The sequence below is a fragment of the Dicentrarchus labrax genome, unplaced genomic scaffold (assembly GCF_905237075.1).
Source record: "Dicentrarchus labrax unplaced genomic scaffold, dlabrax2021, whole genome shotgun sequence".
In the NCBI taxonomy this organism is placed as follows: domain Eukaryota; kingdom Metazoa; phylum Chordata; class Actinopteri; family Moronidae; genus Dicentrarchus; species Dicentrarchus labrax.
In genome coordinates this window covers 27748453-27767842 of record NW_026136702.1, presented here as the reverse complement: position 1 = coordinate 27767842, position 19390 = coordinate 27748453, and the positions used below count along the sequence as shown (strand labels likewise).

The 19390-nt window shown below is 39.2% G+C and overlaps 3 protein-coding genes across 8 annotated transcripts in view; 2 read left to right on the top strand and 1 right to left on the bottom strand.

The window, feature by feature from the left end:
• si:dkey-23o4.6 (retinol dehydrogenase 12) overlaps positions 1-8078 on the top strand; it is a 12600-nt gene extending 4522 nt beyond the window's left edge. The window contains exons 6-7 of the mRNA XM_051379099.1: positions 6986-7190; positions 7569-8078. Of these exons, the coding sequence (XP_051235059.1) occupies positions 6986-7190; positions 7569-7674 (311 nt within the window). The 3' untranslated portion in view covers positions 7675-8078. The remainder of the gene's footprint in view (positions 1-6985; positions 7191-7568) is intronic.
• LOC127351510 (uncharacterized) lies at positions 3398-6979 on the top strand. Its single transcript, XM_051379112.1, has 2 exons — positions 3398-6287; positions 6693-6979. The coding sequence occupies exon 1, from the start codon at positions 3916-3918 to the stop codon at positions 4930-4932; it is 1017 nt and encodes a 338-aa protein (XP_051235072.1). The 5' UTR covers positions 3398-3915; the 3' UTR covers positions 4933-6287; positions 6693-6979.
• A 1780-nt stretch (positions 8079-9858) lies between the features above and the next one.
• Positions 9859-18150, bottom strand: LOC127351518 (uncharacterized). Of its 6 annotated transcripts, none has more exons than XM_051379161.1 (7): positions 17881-18150; positions 17802-17846; positions 17172-17258; positions 16407-16554; positions 13918-14068; positions 12967-13038; positions 9859-10180 (listed from the first exon to the last, which is right to left on the bottom strand). In XM_051379161.1, the coding sequence occupies exons 3-7, from the start codon at positions 17252-17254 to the stop codon at positions 9933-9935; spliced, it is 702 nt and encodes a 233-aa protein (XP_051235121.1). In that variant the 5' UTR covers positions 17255-17258; positions 17802-17846; positions 17881-18150; the 3' UTR covers positions 9859-9932. The 6 variants fall into 6 exon arrangements, with proteins under 6 accessions (XP_051235121.1, XP_051235111.1, XP_051235102.1 ...); XM_051379151.1 differs by having other exon boundaries at positions 17802-17857; positions 17893-18150; XM_051379142.1 differs by having other exon boundaries at positions 17802-17869; positions 17904-18150.
• Positions 18151-19390: the final 1240 nt, after the last annotated feature.

The window sequence follows — 19390 nt, the reverse complement described above, 5'->3', positions numbered from 1 at the left end:
CTCTCTTTCTTATTTCTCTGGCACCATTGACATTCAGACTGCCCACTTTAAAAACATTCATAATGATGGAGATGTTAAGAACAAGACTAAAAACAATCAATGAAATAAATAAGAATAAAATCCCTACATTTCACCATCATTAAAAACTGAGTTGTTTTCTGACTTTAATAATCAGTTTTTTCAGTCTGAATATTTCTTGGTCAGTCAGCTCTGACTCTGCTCTGTGTTTCACAGTATACCTGGCTGAGTTATAGAAACCCTGCATATCAGGGAAGTACTGCTCTAACACTGGCTTCCTCATCCCTTTGGTCTGTTGTAAAAAAGACTTCAGTACATTGGCAGTATACACCTGAGCAGCAGCCTGCTGAGTGTGAGACAGGTCACTGCTGTCAGACACACACCCTTCACTGTCACTGCTGTCAGATAGAGCTGCTCTGTTCTCTGCAGCACTCGGTTTACCGGCCAGACGTCCGGCTTTACCACCCACCTCCACGGTTAATATGCTTCTCCTCTTACTGCGCTGTTTAAGAGGAGCAGACCCCCACCCAGACTCACAGGCCTCCATCTCTTCAGCCTCAGCTACTGTGCTCCCCTCACTCAGCTCACCTGCTAGTTTACCTGTCTCACCCAACTCACCTACAACCTCACCTCTCTCTCTCCTCTCTTAACTTTTACAACACCTCAAACCTCACAACCTCTTTACCTGCCTCACCCAACTCACCTACAACCTCACCTACCTCACCCAACTCACCGACAACCTCACCTGCCTCACCCAACTCACCTACAACCTCACCTACCTACAACCTCACCTGCCTCACCCAACTCACCACAACCTACCTGGTTCACCTACCACTCCCTCCTTCTAGTTCACCTGTTACTTTACCTGCCTCACCCACTTCACCAGGAACCTCACCTGCCTCTCCACCGACACCTGTTTCACCCACATCCTCGACCAATTCACCTGCATCTTTATCTAAAATACCACCTGTCACCCCCACCTTACCTGTCACCTCACCCGTTTCCCCTCCCACCTCCTCCCTCTCACTACTCACCTCAGTGCTCCCTCCAGCCTGGCTCTGCATCTCTTCCACCTGTTTCTCTGCAGCTCCTGCTTCTTTTTCTTGCCCTGCGGCACCGGCCCCCCACCGGCCACCGCGCCCCCACCGCCGGAAGGGCCAGCCGGCGGCAGCGGCGGGTACCGCCCGAATCCCCGCAGGAGCAGGCGGCACGGGCGCGGCGGCCGCCGCACCGCGGCTCGGACAGGCCTTAATCAAATGTCCCTCTTCGCCACATCCGAAACATTTCACAGTGGATGATGTTGCAAAGAGAATGTAGTCAAAATCATCCACACGGACTCTGAACCGGTAATCAAACTCTTCATTTTTGTTGTTGAGCAACATGAAGAGCTGTCTGCGGTGAGACACTACATGTCTCAGGAGGGGAGACTTACAGCCCGACAGCACTTTTCTTATTGGTGACACCACCTTTCCATGTCTGGACAGCTCTTTAATCAAGAAATCATCACTAATGAACGGAGGAACGTTTGATAAAGTGATCCTTGTAGCCGGCTGTATCAGCGGTATCACCGGCTCAAACATCCCATTCACCGTAATGCCCGTCTCCACCAACCTGTTCACCTGTTCCACCTCCTCCAGGAACAGAACCACCGCACTGTTCATCCGGGCAGCGGACTTCACAGAGCCGTGCCCGATGATTTCCCCCACGGCCAGTGCTACCTCCTCCACCCTGCACGGAGAGCCGGCTCCGGTTTTAATGCCGTGCTTCCGTGTCAGCCTGGAGAAAACGCTGCTGGACGCCATACCGGCGCCTCAGAGCGAGGCTGACAAACAACAAACAAACACTAAACTAACCAACAAACAACCAAACACCAACCAAAACAACACTAAACTAACACAACTACATTCACAAACACAACACAACGAAAATATACCGAAAGAAAGAAATAGAAAGAGAGAACAACACTAAATTTCATCCAACTCTTCCACTCACACTCAGAGAGAGAGAGAGAGAGAGAGAGAGAGAGAGATTCAAAGTTTAATATTTTATTAATTTACTTACTATACTCTTTTCGTCTTCTTACACTTTTTTTCCTTTTCATTTATTACCATTATTATTTTTTAATATCTAGTTTATTAGGGACCGAGCCAGCGACCGCTGGAGGTCCCTATTGTTTTTGCTCGATTTCTTCTTCTTCTTACCTATTATTATTATTTTTAGCCCCCTTCGACTGCATTTTTGCCCCCCTGAACATTTACAAAACTCAATTTTATTTGGCAAAGTGGTCAGGCCTGGTGAAAATGGGGATATTCTATGCGTCGGTTTCGGGTTTGCCACTAGGTGGCGCTACTATCATAAAAACCCTATAATTCTTCTCCGCTAGAGTGCGAAATGTCCTTAAACTACTTTTCCGTGTTCCCCCCGTGCGCTTTGTCCGATTCGCACACAAACTTTTTCACGTAGCATCTGAGGACCGTCATCATAAAAAAGTGATAAAATTATCACTTCCTGTGGATTTTTCGTCAAAAAAGGAAGTGGACCATTTCTCCACATTGGTATCTCCGATTGACACCAAACTTGGGTCCATAGTTCCTCATGTCTTCCTTAGGCATTGTGCACAATTTCAGGCCATCGCCACTAGGTGGCGCTCTTTAAAATGAAGAAGTTTATATCTCTACAACGGTATGTGTGATTAAGATGAAACTTGGTACGATGCTTCCCCATGGCTCCCTGAGGCTCACTAAAAAATGTGTCAACAATCCGCCACTAGGTGGCGCTCTGGTGGCAGGGTAAATCACTGTGTGGAGACCGTAATAGTTATGAATATGAAATTCACAGGGCACGTGTAGAGTAGTGCCTGAAGCTCACATACCAAAAATCGTGTTTGTCGTGTGTGTAGCGCCCCCTACAGGATAAAAAAACAGCAGCCCCGGCGCCACGTTTCACTGATATGTACGAAACTCGGTAGGCACGTGTAACATGCCGGGACGTACAAAACAGCCTCTTGGACCCATACCCCAAACCCCACAGGAAGTCGGCCATTTTCATTTTCACTTTCGGCGAACTTTTCGCGTTGTATTTGAACAAATTCCTCCTAGGGAATTTATCAGATCTGCTTCAAAATTTGTGAGTACAGTCAAAAAATGGTGCTGATTAAAAGTTGTGCTATTTGTGCTTGTACATTAAAGGGCGTGTCCGTGGCGTGGCATCAAAGTCAGCCATTTAGATTTTTTGGGTCATTTTCTGTGATTTTTCGTGTTGTATTTGAACGAACTCCTCCCAGGGAATTTATTGGATCTACTTCCAAATTAGTCAGTACAGTCAAAAAATGGTGCTGATTAAAAGTTGTGCTATTTGAGACTGTACGTTGAACGGCGTGTCTGTGGCGTGAGGTCAAAGTTGGCCACTTTGAATTCTGTCGTCATACAAACTGATTGAAAAGTTGAGCTATTTGTGATGTGTACATCACACCGCGTGCCAGTGACAACTTGTCGATTTCAGCAGATTCGCCATAAAAGAGCACTCATAACTTCAGTGTGCAGTGTCCAATCTCCAATAACCTTCATATATTCTGTAACAGTCTTGCCCTGAACACGTCCTCATAACTTCAGCGTATGTGGTCCAATCTCAATGAAACTTCACGTGTGTTACAACAGTCCCGCCCTGAACTTGTCTACATGACACAGTAATAGTGCCACCTACTGTCAACAGGAAGTAAGCGCTGTGTGGCAATTTTGAGCTGATTTACGTGAAACTTCATGTTTTGGTCCGCACATGTAACAATGGCACGTGACGTGGCTGCAGCACGCCCCAAGTTGCGTGGAGTGCGAGGTCCCGCCCAACGCTGCTTGCAGCTTTAATTATTATTATTTTTCCTTTAAGGTGTTTGTCTAATTTATGAACGGATCACACTTGGAGATGAAATCGTTTACAATAACATGTTGGAACATTCAAGGTCTGAGATCATCAGCTTTTGGTTTAAAGAGCAGAAATTCAGATTTTAATAGAGAGTTAAAAGACTCTGACATAGTTTTACAGGAGACATGGTGCAGAGAAGATGTTTCCACTGGTTGTCCTCACGGCTACACTGAGATTATTATACCATCAACAAAACATCCCACAATAACCCAAGGCAGAGATTCAGGAGGCATGATTATATGGTGTAAATCAGAACTGAGCCAGTCCATCACAGTTATTAAAAAAGAAGAATCTTATATATGGTTGAAAATTAACAAAAAGATTATTTGTGCTGAGCAACATGTCTACATGTGTGCCATCTATATACCTCCATCAGAATCCCCCTACTACAACCCAGATATTTACTCTATTCTTGAGGAGGAAATTAACCATTATAAAACCATGGGAAATGTATTACTCTGTGGGGACTTGAACGCTCGAACAGGGGAAAGAGCTGACACTATGAACACCCAGGGAGACAAACACTTACCTGGAAGCACCTGCTTCCCCCTCCCTGAATGTCCCACTAGAAAGAGCTTTGACAAGCTTACTAATACAAGCGGTATGCAGCTTTTACAGCTCTGCCGTACACTGGGTCTGTACATAGTCAACGGCAGGCTACGAGAGGACTCTCTGGGTCGCTACACTTACAGCTCAGCTCTTGGCAGTAGTACGGTAGATTATTTCATTACAGATCTAGATCCAATGTCTCTCAGAGCTTTAAAAGTCAACCCCCTCACACCCCTCTCTGACCACAGCAAAATCACAATCTATCTGAAAAGGGCCCAGTCTAACTCTGGAGCCCCTAGTGCCTATGAACTGTTTAACAGCACATACTCATACAGATGGACCCCTGACAGTATGGGGGCGTACCAAAAGGCACTGGAAAATCAAAACATACATGATTTAACTCATTTATTTCTAACTGAAACATTCCCCATAATAATTCTGGTTTAAATTCTGCTGTGGACAAAATCAATTAAATTTTTCATGGGCCCTGACAGTAAACACAGCAAAGACTAAGATAATGATCTTTCAGAAACAATACAGAAATCAGGTTACACACAATTTCTATTTAGACACCACTAAATTACAACATACAAAAAACTACACTTACCTTGGCCTCAACATTACATACACAGGAAACCTCAACATGGCTGTGAAAGATCTGAGGGACAAAGCAAGGAGAGCTTTCTATGCAATAAAGAGAAACATTAAAATCTATATTCCAATCCAAATCTGGCTTAAAATTTTCCAATTTGTACTAGAACCAATAACTCTGTATGGCAGCGAAATTTGGGGACCAAAACTAAATAATGAATTTGACAAATGGGACAAAACAATCATAGAATCTTTCCACAGCGAGTTCTGTAAGAGCATCCTGCAGGTGCAGAGAAAAACACCAAATAATCTGTGCAGAGCAGAGCTCGGTCAATACCCCCTCCTACTAAAAATACAGAAAAGATCAATTCAATTTTACAATCACTTAAAATCAGTTAACCCCCAGACATACCATCACAAAGCCCTAACATACCAGGAGCTGAAACCAGAGAAGAGTCCCCTCAGCCAGCTGGTCCTGAGGCTCTCTGCAGTAACATGTCCCCAACAGCCTCAGGACAGCAACACCAACTCAATCAGACCAAACCAAATTATCAACAAGCAAAAAGAAAATATATTGAATACTGGAAAGAAACGACCAAAACACAAAGTAAATTACAATGTTATCTGACCTTAAAAAGAGAATTCACACTGGCAAATTCCCTCAGCACAATAAAATGTCCTAAACTAAGAACAATGTTGACAATGTACAGACTGAGTGAACACAGCCTGGCCATAGAAACGGGTCGCCACAGACAGAACTGGCTACCAGAAGAGGAGAGACTCTGCTCCCAGTGTGACAGAGGACAGGTAGAGACAGAGCTGCACTTTCTAACCTCATGCCCTAAATTCAAAACTTTAAGAGAAAAACAATTCGCAAACATTTCCCAAATATACCCCGAATTCGAATTATTCGAGTAACTGATGTTCATTAGTAACCGATGTTCATTCAGTAACCGATGTTCATTCAGTAACCGATGTTCATTCAGTAACCGATGTTCATTAGTAACCGATGTTCATTCAGTAACCGATGTTCATTAGTAACCGATGTTCATTCAGTAACCGATGTTCATTAGTAACCGATGTTCATTAGTAACCGATGTTCATTCAGTAACCGATGTTCATTAGTAACCGATGTTCATTCAGTAACCGATGTTCATTAGTAACCGATGTTCATTAGTAACCGATGTTCATTAGTAACCGATGTTCATTCAGTAACCGATGTTCATTAGTAACCGATGTTCATTCAGTAACCGATGTTCATTAGTAACCGATGTTCATTCAGTAACTGATGTTCATTAGTAACCGATGTTCATTAGTAACCGATGTTCATTCAGTAACCGATGTTCATTAGTAACCGATGTTCATTCAGTAACCGATGTTCATTCAGTAACCGATGTTCATTCAGTAACCGATGTTCATTAGTAACCGATGTTCATTCAGTAACCGATGTTCATTAGTAACCGATGTTCATTCAGTAACCGATGTTCATTAGTAACCGATGTTCATTCAGTAACCGATGTTCATTCAGTAACCGATGTTCATTCAGTAACCGATGTTCATTAGTAACCGATGTTCATTAGTAACCGATGTTCATTCAGTAACCGATGTTCATTCAGTAACCGATGTTCATTCAGTAACTGATGTTCATTCAGTAACCGATGTTCATTCAGTAACCGATGTTCATTAGTAACCGATGTTCATTAGTAACCGATGTTCATTCAGTAACCGATGTTCATTCAGTAACTGATGTTCATTAGTAACTGATGTTCATTAGTAACTGATACAAACCGTTGGGTGACGTTACGATAGGTTGACACTTGGACTGTACCTGCTGCTGTTAGCCAGTTAGCAGCGCAGCAGTAAACCGGTTGTTTCGACCTCCTCAAACTGACCTCGGTGTCTCTTCCAGGCTCCGGCGTGTCGTCGTTCTGTCTCCACCCGGGTGTGATCCGGACCGAACTGGGTCGGCACGTTGAGGGCTGGTTCCCATTCCTGAGGGCGCTGCTGAGCCTCCCCTCCCTGCTGTTCATGAAGACCCCCAGCCAGGGCAGTCAGACCACCGTGTACTGCGCCGTGACGCCGGGCCTGGAGGGACGGTCCGGACGGTACTTCAGGTAGAGTAGTGGGGGGGGCCCACCCCTCCCTAAAAGCCTTCTTTCTTAGCTGCGTTAGCATTGCTGCTAACTTAGCTGTCCTATCAGGTGACTCTGGTGAGACCGGGAGCTCAGAGCACCGGGCAGTGTTGGTCTGTAGTTCAGGAGCTTTGAGCTAGCGTCAGTTAGCTGCAGTTAGCGGTCTCTGAACTGGACCTTCCTGCTCTAATTGTTCATTAAAATGTTCAGCTGAGTCGCTAACAGAACAGTAAGTATCCAGTTTATTAGAGTTGTATAATGTCCTCCGGTCTGCTGACTGGATGCTGAGAGTTGAGCTCCAGAGAATTAACAGACGTCCTTATAAACCACCAATGTGAGTTTATTTGGGTTTGTTTTCAGCGACTGTGCAGAGAAGGAAGCGGCTCCAGAGGGACAGGACGACGAGGTGGCGAGGAGGCTGTGGGAGGAGAGCGCCCGATTGGTCGGATTAAAAGACACATGCTGACCTCTGACTTCCTGTCTGTGTGCTGCAGTGAAACAGGAAGTGACTGTAGCGCCCCCTTCAGGTGGGACAGAAGAATCAGTGAACAACTTGCTGTGATTGACAGCTGACGGGAGCCAACAGTAAAATGATAATCAATAATCTAATACAGCTTTATGTCATCAGTAAAACAAACATTAAGTCTGTGTTTTATTCATAATTCAATCATTTTATAAGATGAAATGTCACAATTGAACATTAAAATTAAATTAAATTACATTTAAATGTATTTTATTATTTAATGAAAATAGAAACTTGTTGTAAGAAACGTATGAACTAGAGGTTACTGCTGAGTATTATTTATGTTTGGTTTTGTAGTGTGAAGACAACATTGTGGATCCAAATAAAGAATATTGATACAACATGAATCTTAAGTTTATTAAATTAACTGATCATAAAAGATCCTTAATGCGTTAAATGTGTAATAATGTATTACAATGTTTTCATTCGTGTTTAATCAGCTGGAAATAACAATCATTGTGTGTTAGTGAGAATGAGACGTTTTTATCTACAGAGGGAGGGGTCCTCTTCTGGCGGAGTCCGCCATTTTGAACCGCCATTTTGAACCGCCATGTTTCCACAGGAGCCCAGAACGGACAAACTCTGGATCTGGAAAGAACCACCGTAGTTTGTCTTACACTTAAGCTTAAAGCCTGAATATTGTCCCATTATGCTGGATAATGTTAGAAAGATCGTTAGCTGGTTACCACCATGGATCACGGGAAGCTAACGTTAGCCAACTAACACTAGCGTTAATGAGCAAGCTGCAACCCTGAATAACTAACGTCAGCTTGACACCGCTAGCCACTGCACAACTGTCTCTGTTAGAGAGCAGTTAGGCTCCGCCCACAACATACATCGTCACTGTTTACAAACACAAACGAGGTCAGTAGTAGCAGGTCACATCTTTTATTAAAATATATTTAAATGTTGGGAACAAAAGTGGAGCCTCAGTAACAGACCGATATAAAGAAGTTCCAACACACAGAGAGGTCAGTGAAGTACACACGGACCCGTCACAGCAAAAACAGGTGAACAAACCAAACAAACACTTCCTGCTTCAACACCTGAAACTCACCTGAGAGACAAAACTAAACAGTCAGTGTCTCTACCTGAGAGACCAATCCCCCCATCCATCAGCCCCAAAAACTGTCAGTAACAGTCAGTAACAGTCAGTAACTGTTAATAACAGTCAGTAACAGTCAGTAACAGTCAATAACAGTCAATAACAGTCAGTAACTGTTAATAACAGTCAGTAACAGTCAGTAACTGTCAGTAACTGTCAGTAACTGTCAATAACTGTCAATAACTGTCAGTAACTGTCAGTAACTGTCAGTAACTGTCAATAACTGTCAGTAACAGTCAGTAACTGTCAGTAACTGTCAGTAACTGTCAGTAACAGTCAGTAACTGTCAGTAACTGTCAGTAACTGTCAGTAACTGTCAGTAACTGTCAATAACTGTCAGTAACAGTCAGTAACTGTCAGTAACTGTCAGTAACTGTCAATAACTGTCAATAACTGTCAGTAACTGTCAGTAACTGTCAGTAACTGTCAATAACTGTCAGTAACAGTCAGTAACTGTCAGTAACTGTCAGTAACTGTCAGTAACAGTCAGTAACTGTCAGTAACTGTCAGTAACTGTCAATAACTGTCAGTAACTGTCAGTAACTGTCAATAACTGTCAGTAACTGTCAGTAACTGTCAATAACAGTCAGTAACAGTCAGTAACTGTCAATAACTGTCAATAACTGTCAGTAACTGTCAGTAACTGTCAGTAACTGTCAATAACTGTCAGTAACTGTCAGTAACTGTCAGTAACTGTCAGTAACAGTCAGTAACAGTCAGTAACTGTCAGTAACTGTCAGTAACTGTCAATAACTGTCAATAACTGTCAGTAACAGTCAATAACTGTCAGTAACTGTCAGTAACTGTCAGTAACTGTCAGTAACAGTCAGTAACAGTCAGTAACTGTCAGTAACTGTCAATAACTGTCAGTAACTGTCAGTAACTGTCAGTAACTGTCAATAACTGTCAATAACTGTCAGTAACAGTCAGTAACAGTCAGTAACTGTCAGTAACTGTCAGTAACTGTCAGTAACTGTCAGTAACAGTCAGTAACTGTCAATAACTGTCAGTAACTGTCAATAACTGTCAAAAACAGTCAGTAACTGTCAATAACTGTCAACCTAAGCTTCAGTCACTGACTGGGAGCCGGTCTCTCTCAGACCCAGTCCAGGTCTGTCTGTCCGGCCATCGACATGTACTCATCCAGCTGAGCGTCCAGGCGGCTCTTGGACATGGACATGTAGTCGTCCAGCTGTTTGTCCAACCTGCTCTTGGACATGGACATGTACTCATCCAGCTGTGCGTCCAGCTGCTTCCTGGTTGGTACGTTGTCTTTGCTCTGGCCCCGCCCCCTGGAGGCAGTGGCCCCGCCCCTCTGCAGGTGCAGACTGAGTTGTGTTTGTCCTGCAGGAGAAACCGAGACGTAAACAACCTGACAGACGGACATACGGACAGACAGAGCTCACATATTCACTGAATCTCCCGAAGACCTTCAAAATAAAAGCTGAGACAATGTTTGTGTGAGTGTGAGCTGATTGGCTGCCGCCATTAAACCACAGAAGAGGAACACATAGCGGAGGGACGAGTACGGTTGCGTTCTCAACTCCATACTTTTCAAGGTAATTGAATTACGTTGGTACAAAGTCAGAGCTAACACTTTAAAGCTTGTGGAATATATTTTCATATTGTGCTTTCAGCTGGATAATGTTAGCTAATATTAGCTCTGTATGTTACATATTTTATTGTCAGTTAAAACCAACACTGTTTGTCAGAATACATAACTTGGTATCAAGGATCTCACCCACAATGACAGCACACCACTTATCGCCTTTTATCAACACAGCAACTTTAACCTGAGACGAACAAACAGCTGGATGATTGTGTACTGAACGAGTCGGTTCTTTAAGTGAACAGTGAGAGCCGATGTCTCTGGTTCTTTTTAAATAAATTAATATAAGACAGGGTGATGTTCAATACACAAGTGTAATAGTTTATGGTGCCCGATTGATTAACTATTGATGATCTTCTGAAAGGAAACAAGGTGAGCAGATAAAGTAGTTTGTAAGTTAGAAATGATGTAATGGGACTTATTCTTCAGTATATTTTTAACTGATAAATGTAACTCCAGGATTTCAGTATCTGATTAATAATGTGGATATTTTTATGTAAAAGTAAAGCAGCGTTTGTGTTTGCACTAATTAGAAAACCTATTATTAGGGACCTCGCAAGCGACTGCTGGAGGTCCCTATTGTTTTTGCTTCGTTTCTTATTATTATTTTTAGCCCCTTTCGACTGCATTTTCCCCCCTCAATATATACGAAAACTCAATTTTATTTGGCAAAGTTGTCAGGCCTGGTGAAAAATTTGATATTCAATGCGTCTTTTTCGGGTCGGCCACTAGGTGGCGCTACTATTTAGGTAAGTATTTTCACTTTTTGGTTACTTAATAACTTTTGCATATTTTGTCGCACATTCAAAAAACCTATATCGACGCATTCGGTGAATGGAGCTGAATCTCTCCGTATAGGCCCCGCCCACTTTCGCCTATAATTTTTTTTCGTTAGAGCGCAAAATGTCCTTAAAGTACGTTTTCGTGTTCCTCCTACACGCTTTGTCCAATTCGCACAAAATTTTTCACCTAGCACCTGGGGACCGCCATGGCAAAAAATTTGAACCTTTTTGAAATTTCAAAAAATGAGTGCGCTATAAAATTAAGACTTCCTGTAGATTTTTCGTCAAAAAAGGAAGAGGACCATTTCTCAACATTGGTATGTCCGATTGACACCAGACTTGGGTCCATAGTTCCTCATGTCCTCCTTAGACACCGTGCACAATTTCAGACCATCACCACAAGGTGGCGCTCTTTAAAATGAAGAAGATTATACCTCTGCAACGGCACGTGTGATTAAAACGAAACTTGGTAGGATGCTTGCCCATGGCTCCCTGAGGCTCACCTAAATAGGAAAAAAAATCAGGCCACTGGGTGGCGCTCTGGTGGCAGGGTAAATCACTGTGCGGAGACCGTAATAGTTATGAATATGAAATTCACAGGGCACGTGTAGAGTAGTGCCTGAAGCTCACATACCAAAAATCGTGTTTGTCGTGTGTGTAGCGCCCCCCACAGGATAAAAAAAAAGGCAGCCCCGGCGCGACGTTTCACCGATATGTACTTAACTCAGTAGGCACGTGTAACATGCCGGGACGTACAAAAAAGCCTCTTGGACCCATACCCGAAACCCCACAGGAAGTCAGCCATTTTGATTTAAAGTTTCACTTTCGGCGAACTTTTCGCGTTGTATTTGAACAAACTCCTCCTAGGGAATTTATCGTATCTGCTTCGTGAGTACAGTCAAAAAATGGTGCTGATTAAAAGTTGTGCTATTTGTGCATGTACGTTGAAGGGCGTGTCCGTGGCGTTCCCTCAAAGTTGGCCAGGTTGAATCGAATGTCAAACTGTGATGCTATTTCCGGCCTTTAAGGGCTTCTGTTTTAACTAACTCCTCCTACAGATTTTATCAGATTGACTTCAAATTCGATCACTTCAATCTACACACATTGGTTATTAAAAGTTGTGCTATTTCTGACTGTATGTTTAACAGTGTGCCCGTGACGACGTGTCGAATTCCACCGATTGGCCATCAAACAGATAGTACTCATATCTTCAGTGTACAGTCCCACCCTGAACACGTCCTCATAACTTCAGCGTACATGATCCAATCTCAATGAAACTTCACATGTTTGATAACAGTCCCACCCTGAACACGTCTACATGACAATATTCAGACATAGTGATAGCGCCACATACTGGCAACAGGAAGTATCACGTTTTATACTTTCATGTTCTACTCCTCGCAGGATGATCAGATCCAGCTGAAATTTACTTATAAAATGCAAAACACATTGTTGATGATATGTGTTGACTGTGGTGAGGGGGCGTGTCTGTGGGGTGGCGGGAAATTTTGAAGGACCACCACAAAACACGAATTCGCTATAACTTGAGTGTACATTGTCCGATCGGCTCCACACTTCAAATGCTTGATAACAGTCCCGCCCTGAACACGTGTACATGACAATATTCAGACATAGTGATAGATTTGACAGTGAGGTTTTTGTTCCATATTATTAGCCAGAATAAATAAATGTACAGAAGGTTGATAATAATAATGGAGGCAGTTCATTGATTAACTGACCTGCTGTCACTTTCTGGATGTTCCTCTTCATTAGGACGCCCCGCTGACGCAGACTGAGCAGGTTCCCTCGTCCTGGACAGGAACACACACACACACACACACACACACACACACACACACAGCTCACTACGGCTCACTACGGCTCACTACGGCTCACTACGGCCAACTACGGCCAACTACAGCCAACTACAGCCAACTACAGCCACTACGGCCCACTACGGCCCACTACGGCCAATTACGGCCAACTACGGCCCACTACGGCCAATTACGGCCAACTACGGCCAACTACGGCTCATTACGGCTCATTACGGCTAACTACAGCTACAAAATCGTTCATCAAATCACTCTGAAAGTGATGTAACAATATCGTTCCCTGCTGCTGTCCTCACTGTGGTGGCAGACTTTAATGGATATATTTATAGTTATTGCTGAATATGAGTCTGTTACTGTTTCCAGCTGCCGGTTTTACTTCACTATGAAGGAAGTTAGCTGAGCCCTGATCAACCAAACTCCATTCAGAAAACAAGCATATTAAAAGTTGTTTGTTGGTTGTCTTCGAATAGACGGACAAAGTCTGAATCTCCATCATGATGTCGTTATTTCAGCATCATTTTGATCCGTTTACTGACATTAAATCACAGAAACAGCTGATTATTTCGCAGTGAGACAGATTAAAGGAACAATATTTACTCTCATGAGAAACGTGAGGTGAACATTCATCGTTAGGAGAATAATTTCTGTTATGATCTGGTGTTGTACAGATAAAACTGAATTAAAGGGTGAATACTGGCTTTCACAGTAATCTGATTACTCAGAGATTAATAAAGATGTCCTTCCTTCACAGTCCAGCAGCTGTACACGGGGTAGTGAAATAACTTCATCCAGTGCAGAGACACGGTAGAGACTTCAGTAACTTATTGATCGTGTGGTTGCAGTAATCTGATTACTCACTACTGGCGGTGGAGGTGAACCCTGCTCTCCATCTGTATTTGTTCCTGAAGCTCCAGAAGCCTTGGGGTCGCTGAGTCGCCCGCCGCCAGCCGAGTCGAGTCCAGACGCTCCTCCTCCGGCGCTGCCCTGCCCTCACAGACGGATCAGCAGTCTGGATCAGGACGAGTTTAAACAGAACCTTTAATGATCAATAACTAGCACACACTGTATGAAACACACACTGACTCAATCTGTACATTATTTGTAAATTATCTTTATATTATCTTTATATTATCTGTACATTATCTTTATATTATCTGTACATTATCTGTACATTATCTGTACATTATCTATATATTATCTTTACATTATCTGTACATTATCTGTACATTATCTGTACATTATCTGTATATCATCTGTACATTATCTGTACATTATCTGTACATTATCTTTATATTATATTATCTGCACATTATCTGTACATTATTTTTACATTATCTGTATATCATATTATCTGTACATTATCTGCAAATTATCTTTATATTATCTTTATCTTTATATTATAGTATCTGTACATTATCTGTACATTATCTTTATATTATCTGTACATTATCAGTATATTATCTGTATATTATATTATCTGTACATTATCTATATATTATCTTTACATTATCTGTACATTATCTGTACATTATCTGTACATTATCTGTACATCATCTGTATATCATCTGTATATCATCTGTACATTATCTGTATATCATCTATACATTATCTTTATATTATATTATCTGCACATTATCTGTACATTATTTGTATATTATCTGTATGTTATCTTTATATTATAGTATCTGTACATTATCTGTACATTATCTGTATATTATCTTTATATTATATTATCTTTATATTATCTGTACATTATCTATATTATCTTTACATTATCTGTATATTATCTGTACATTATCTTTACATTATCTGTACATTATCTGTATATTGTCTGTATATTATCTGTACATTATCTGTACATTATCTGTACATTATCTGTATATTATCTTTACATTATCTGTATATCATATTATCTGTAAATTATCTGTACATTATCTGTATATTATCTTTATATTATATTATCTGTACATTATCTGTACATTATCTGTATATTATCTTTATATTATACTGTACATTATCTGTACATTATCTTTATACTATCTTTATATTATAGTATCTGTACATTATCTGTATATTATCCGTAGTACATTATCTGCACATTATCTTTACATTATCTGTACATTATCCGCATATTATCTTCATATTAACTATATATTATCTTTATATCATCTGTACATTATCTGTACATTATCTTTATATTATCTGTATATCATCTGTACATTATCTGTACATTATCTGTATATTATCTTTACATTATCTGTATATCATATTATCTGTAAATTATCTGTACATTATCCGTATATTATCTTCATATTAACTATATATTATCTTTATATCATCTGTACATTATCTGTACATTATCTTTATATTATCTGTATATCATCTGTACATTATCTATACATTATCTTTACATTATCTTTATATCATCTGTACATTATCTGTATATTATCTTTATATTATCTGTACATTATCTATACATTATCTTTATATTATCGGCACATTATCTGTACATTTTCTTAACATTATAGTTTCTGTACATTATCTGTATATTATCTTTATATTATCTGTACATTATCTATATATTATTTGTATATTATCTGTACATTATCTTTATATTATCTGTATATTATCTTTATATTATCTGTATATTATCTGTACATTATTTGTATATTATCTGTATATTATCTTTACATTATCTGTACATTATCTGTATATTATATTATCTGTACATTATCTGTACATTGTCTTTACATTATCTGTATATCTGTACATTATCTTTATATTATCTTTACATTATCTGTATATCATCTGTACATTATCTTTATATTATCTGTACATTATCTTTATATTATCTTTATATTATCTGTATATCATCCGTACATTATCTATATGTTATCTTTATATTATAGTATCTGTACATTATCTGTATGTTATCTTTATATTATAGTATCTGTACATTATCTGTACATTATCTGTATATTATCTTTATATTATCTTTATATTATATTATCTTTATATTATCTGTACATTATCTATATTATCTTTACATTATCTTTACATTATCTGTATATTATCTGTACATTATCTTTACATTATCTGTACATTATATTATCTGTATGTTATCTGTACATTATCTGTATATTATCTGTACATTATCTGTACATTATCTATACATTATCTGTATATTATCTGTACATTATCTATACATTATCTGTATATTATCTGTACATTATCTATATATTATCTATATATTATCTGTACATTATCTGTATATCATCTGTACATTATCTGTACATTATCTGTATATTATCTGTACATTATATGTATAAATCAATATAAAGACTCACCTGTAGCGCGGGCAGCCAGGACGTCTCTCTCTTCACCAGCAGGACCACGGACGCAGCATTGCACATCCTCCTCCTCTGCTGCAGCAGGACGGGGTCAAAGGTCACCGTCCTGGAGCAGGTCAGAGGGTCTACCAGCACCTGAGAGAAGCTACAGAGAGACAATACAACTCTTACATAACGAGATTATTATTCAATCTGATCACATGATGCAAATGTTTTTATCTTGTTTTTCCAGATTTAGGATCAAATATTCCTTATTGATCCGCTGTAGGAGACACAGCAGTACAGAGGAGATATATATAGAGACAGAGAATACAAACTATTTTAAATATAGAATATGAATATTTAATTGATATTAAAAATCATTTATTATTATTATTATTATTATTATTATTATTATTACTACATTAGATATATTGCTGACTGCTAAATTCATCACACTAATTAGTCAATATTTGTATGACTCATTAATCAATTTTTATGTTTATAGAGGGAAATATATCTTAATTTCATTCAACCTTTTACTAAAAGACAACAAAATTACCTTGTAACCCATAATTAAATGTGATTTAATTAATTAAATCACTTAATTAACTAAATCACATTTAATTAACTATTCAACAGTGAAAATATCAGGACATTATGTTTTTACCACATCTCGCAGTTTTAAACTAAAAACACTCGCAGCTGCCAGAAACATTACAGAGTGTAATATGACATAATCAATGTTAATGATCCATAAATCTGTCTGTCTGTCTGTCTCACCGCTCATTCAGGGACAGTGCTGAGGTGCTCCTCAGGTAGAACTGCTCTGGTCTGGATGAATTCATCTGCTTCCTGTCGCTCATCCTGCTGGAACACACACACACACACACACACACACACACACACACGCACACACACGCACACACACACACACACACACGCACACACACGCACACACACACACACACACACACACACAAAGCTGAACCAAACTCCATTAATCTTCTGGCTGATTTAACGGAGACACACTGTTGCCTTCATTGCCGTCAGTACAGACACGATGAGTCCCGTTACTACTGTGTACCTGGAGGCTTCCGGTCATATCGGCTCATAATACAACAACACTAACAGCAGCAGCTGTCTCATTAACGGCCCGGTGCAGCTGATTATTAGTGATCAATAACTTCTGTTTTATGGTTCAAATGTCAGCCGAATTTTACAGATAATCCTAAAGATTAACTGGTGTTAAACTCTGATCCATAAAGTGTTTTCAAGTTGCCGATAAGCCATGAAACCTTTAATGCTCCACATTTTAACCGCGATTCTCTCCTCACTATAAATGTTATTAATGTTAGCTTCACATTGTGACCGGGACTTTATTTACTGGTTCAGGGAAAGAACATAGTTTACCTTTACTGCCGTCCGGACACACCTGTAGACACACCTGTAGACTACCTGTAGACTACCTGTAGACACACCTGTAGACTACCTGTAGACACACCTGTAGACTACCTGTAGACACACCTGTAGACTACCTGTAGACACACCTGTAGACTACCACAGCCTCAGGTGATCAACTGACCGCGATGCTAACAGCTAGCTACAGTTAGCTCTCCAACAGCGACGTTACTGTTTATTACTTATAAAGTTTATGAGCAGTTAAACTTATCTGCTATAAATAAACTCAAACTAACTTTAATTCACTTTATCTAATTACACAAGAGTAGTTAGTTAGTGGGAATCCACTCGGAAGGTCAAAGGTCAGCAACGCCGCAACTTAACGTACGATTTAAAAAAACTTTATTGAAAAGATATTTCTGGACAATTCAATCTTTATTTATAAATCCAGTTTTTCAGTATAAAATAAATCCAGTTTTTCAGTATAAAATAAATCCAGTTTTTCAGTATAAAATAAATCAGTTTTCAGTATAAAATCAGTTCATTATAAAAAACAGTTCAGAGAAATAAATCCAGTTTTCAGTATAAAATAAATCCAGTTTTTCATTATAAAATAAATCCAGTTTTTCAGTATAAAATAAATCCAGTTTTTCATATAAAATAAATCCAGTTTTTCAGTATAAAATAAATCCAGTTTTTCAGTATAAAATAAATCCAGTTTTTCAGTATAAAATAAATCCAGTTTTTCAGTATAAAATAAATCCAGTTTTTCAGTATAAAATACTGATTACAGAACTTCACAGCAACACAAACAAATAAACAAAGAAGTACATAAATATAAATATAAACAAACATAACAGGATAGCTTCATAAAGCAGAAATATTAAATATTAAATAAGTTATAGTTATGGTTCATTTTCTTGTTCTATTAGTTTTTAAATGTGAAAGTGAAAATATTTGTTCATATCTGTTTAAATGTAATTTAAGATTCTTAGAAACTTTCATTTTATTTATGTACAATTTAGTTAAGATAATGTTTTTAATTGATTTCATATTGTTCATTGCTGGATAAATTAGAATCTGTTAATATTAATAACCAATCATAGTTTCCCAAACATATATAACAAACATTTATTTAAAAATGTAAATTGTATACTTCATATACTTAAATTAATATATAAAAATGTACAACAAAGAAACTGATTGATGAACAATTAGAGTAAATTTAAAATCTAAATAAATCTATTTAATTAAGTTTTTTCCAATTTATGTTTTCAATCGTTTTAAAATCTCTAAAAGTATAAAAGGAGGTAAATAATAAATTATTATGAAAGTCTGAAAACAATTAAGACATAAGACCGCGTGATTATATAAATAAATATATTCATATTAATACACCTGTAATTGTAAATTGTATTATTCTATTTATATATAATTATAACCGTATGTAAAAGTGTCTCTTCACCACCAGGTGGCGCCAAAGTCAGTCTGTCAATCAGCCGGTAACCCGGGGCAACCCCACACACACACATAGAGGAGAGCTGTGATTGGCTGTCTCACACTCAACAGGAGTCACGCGCACAAACAAACTTTGAGACAGA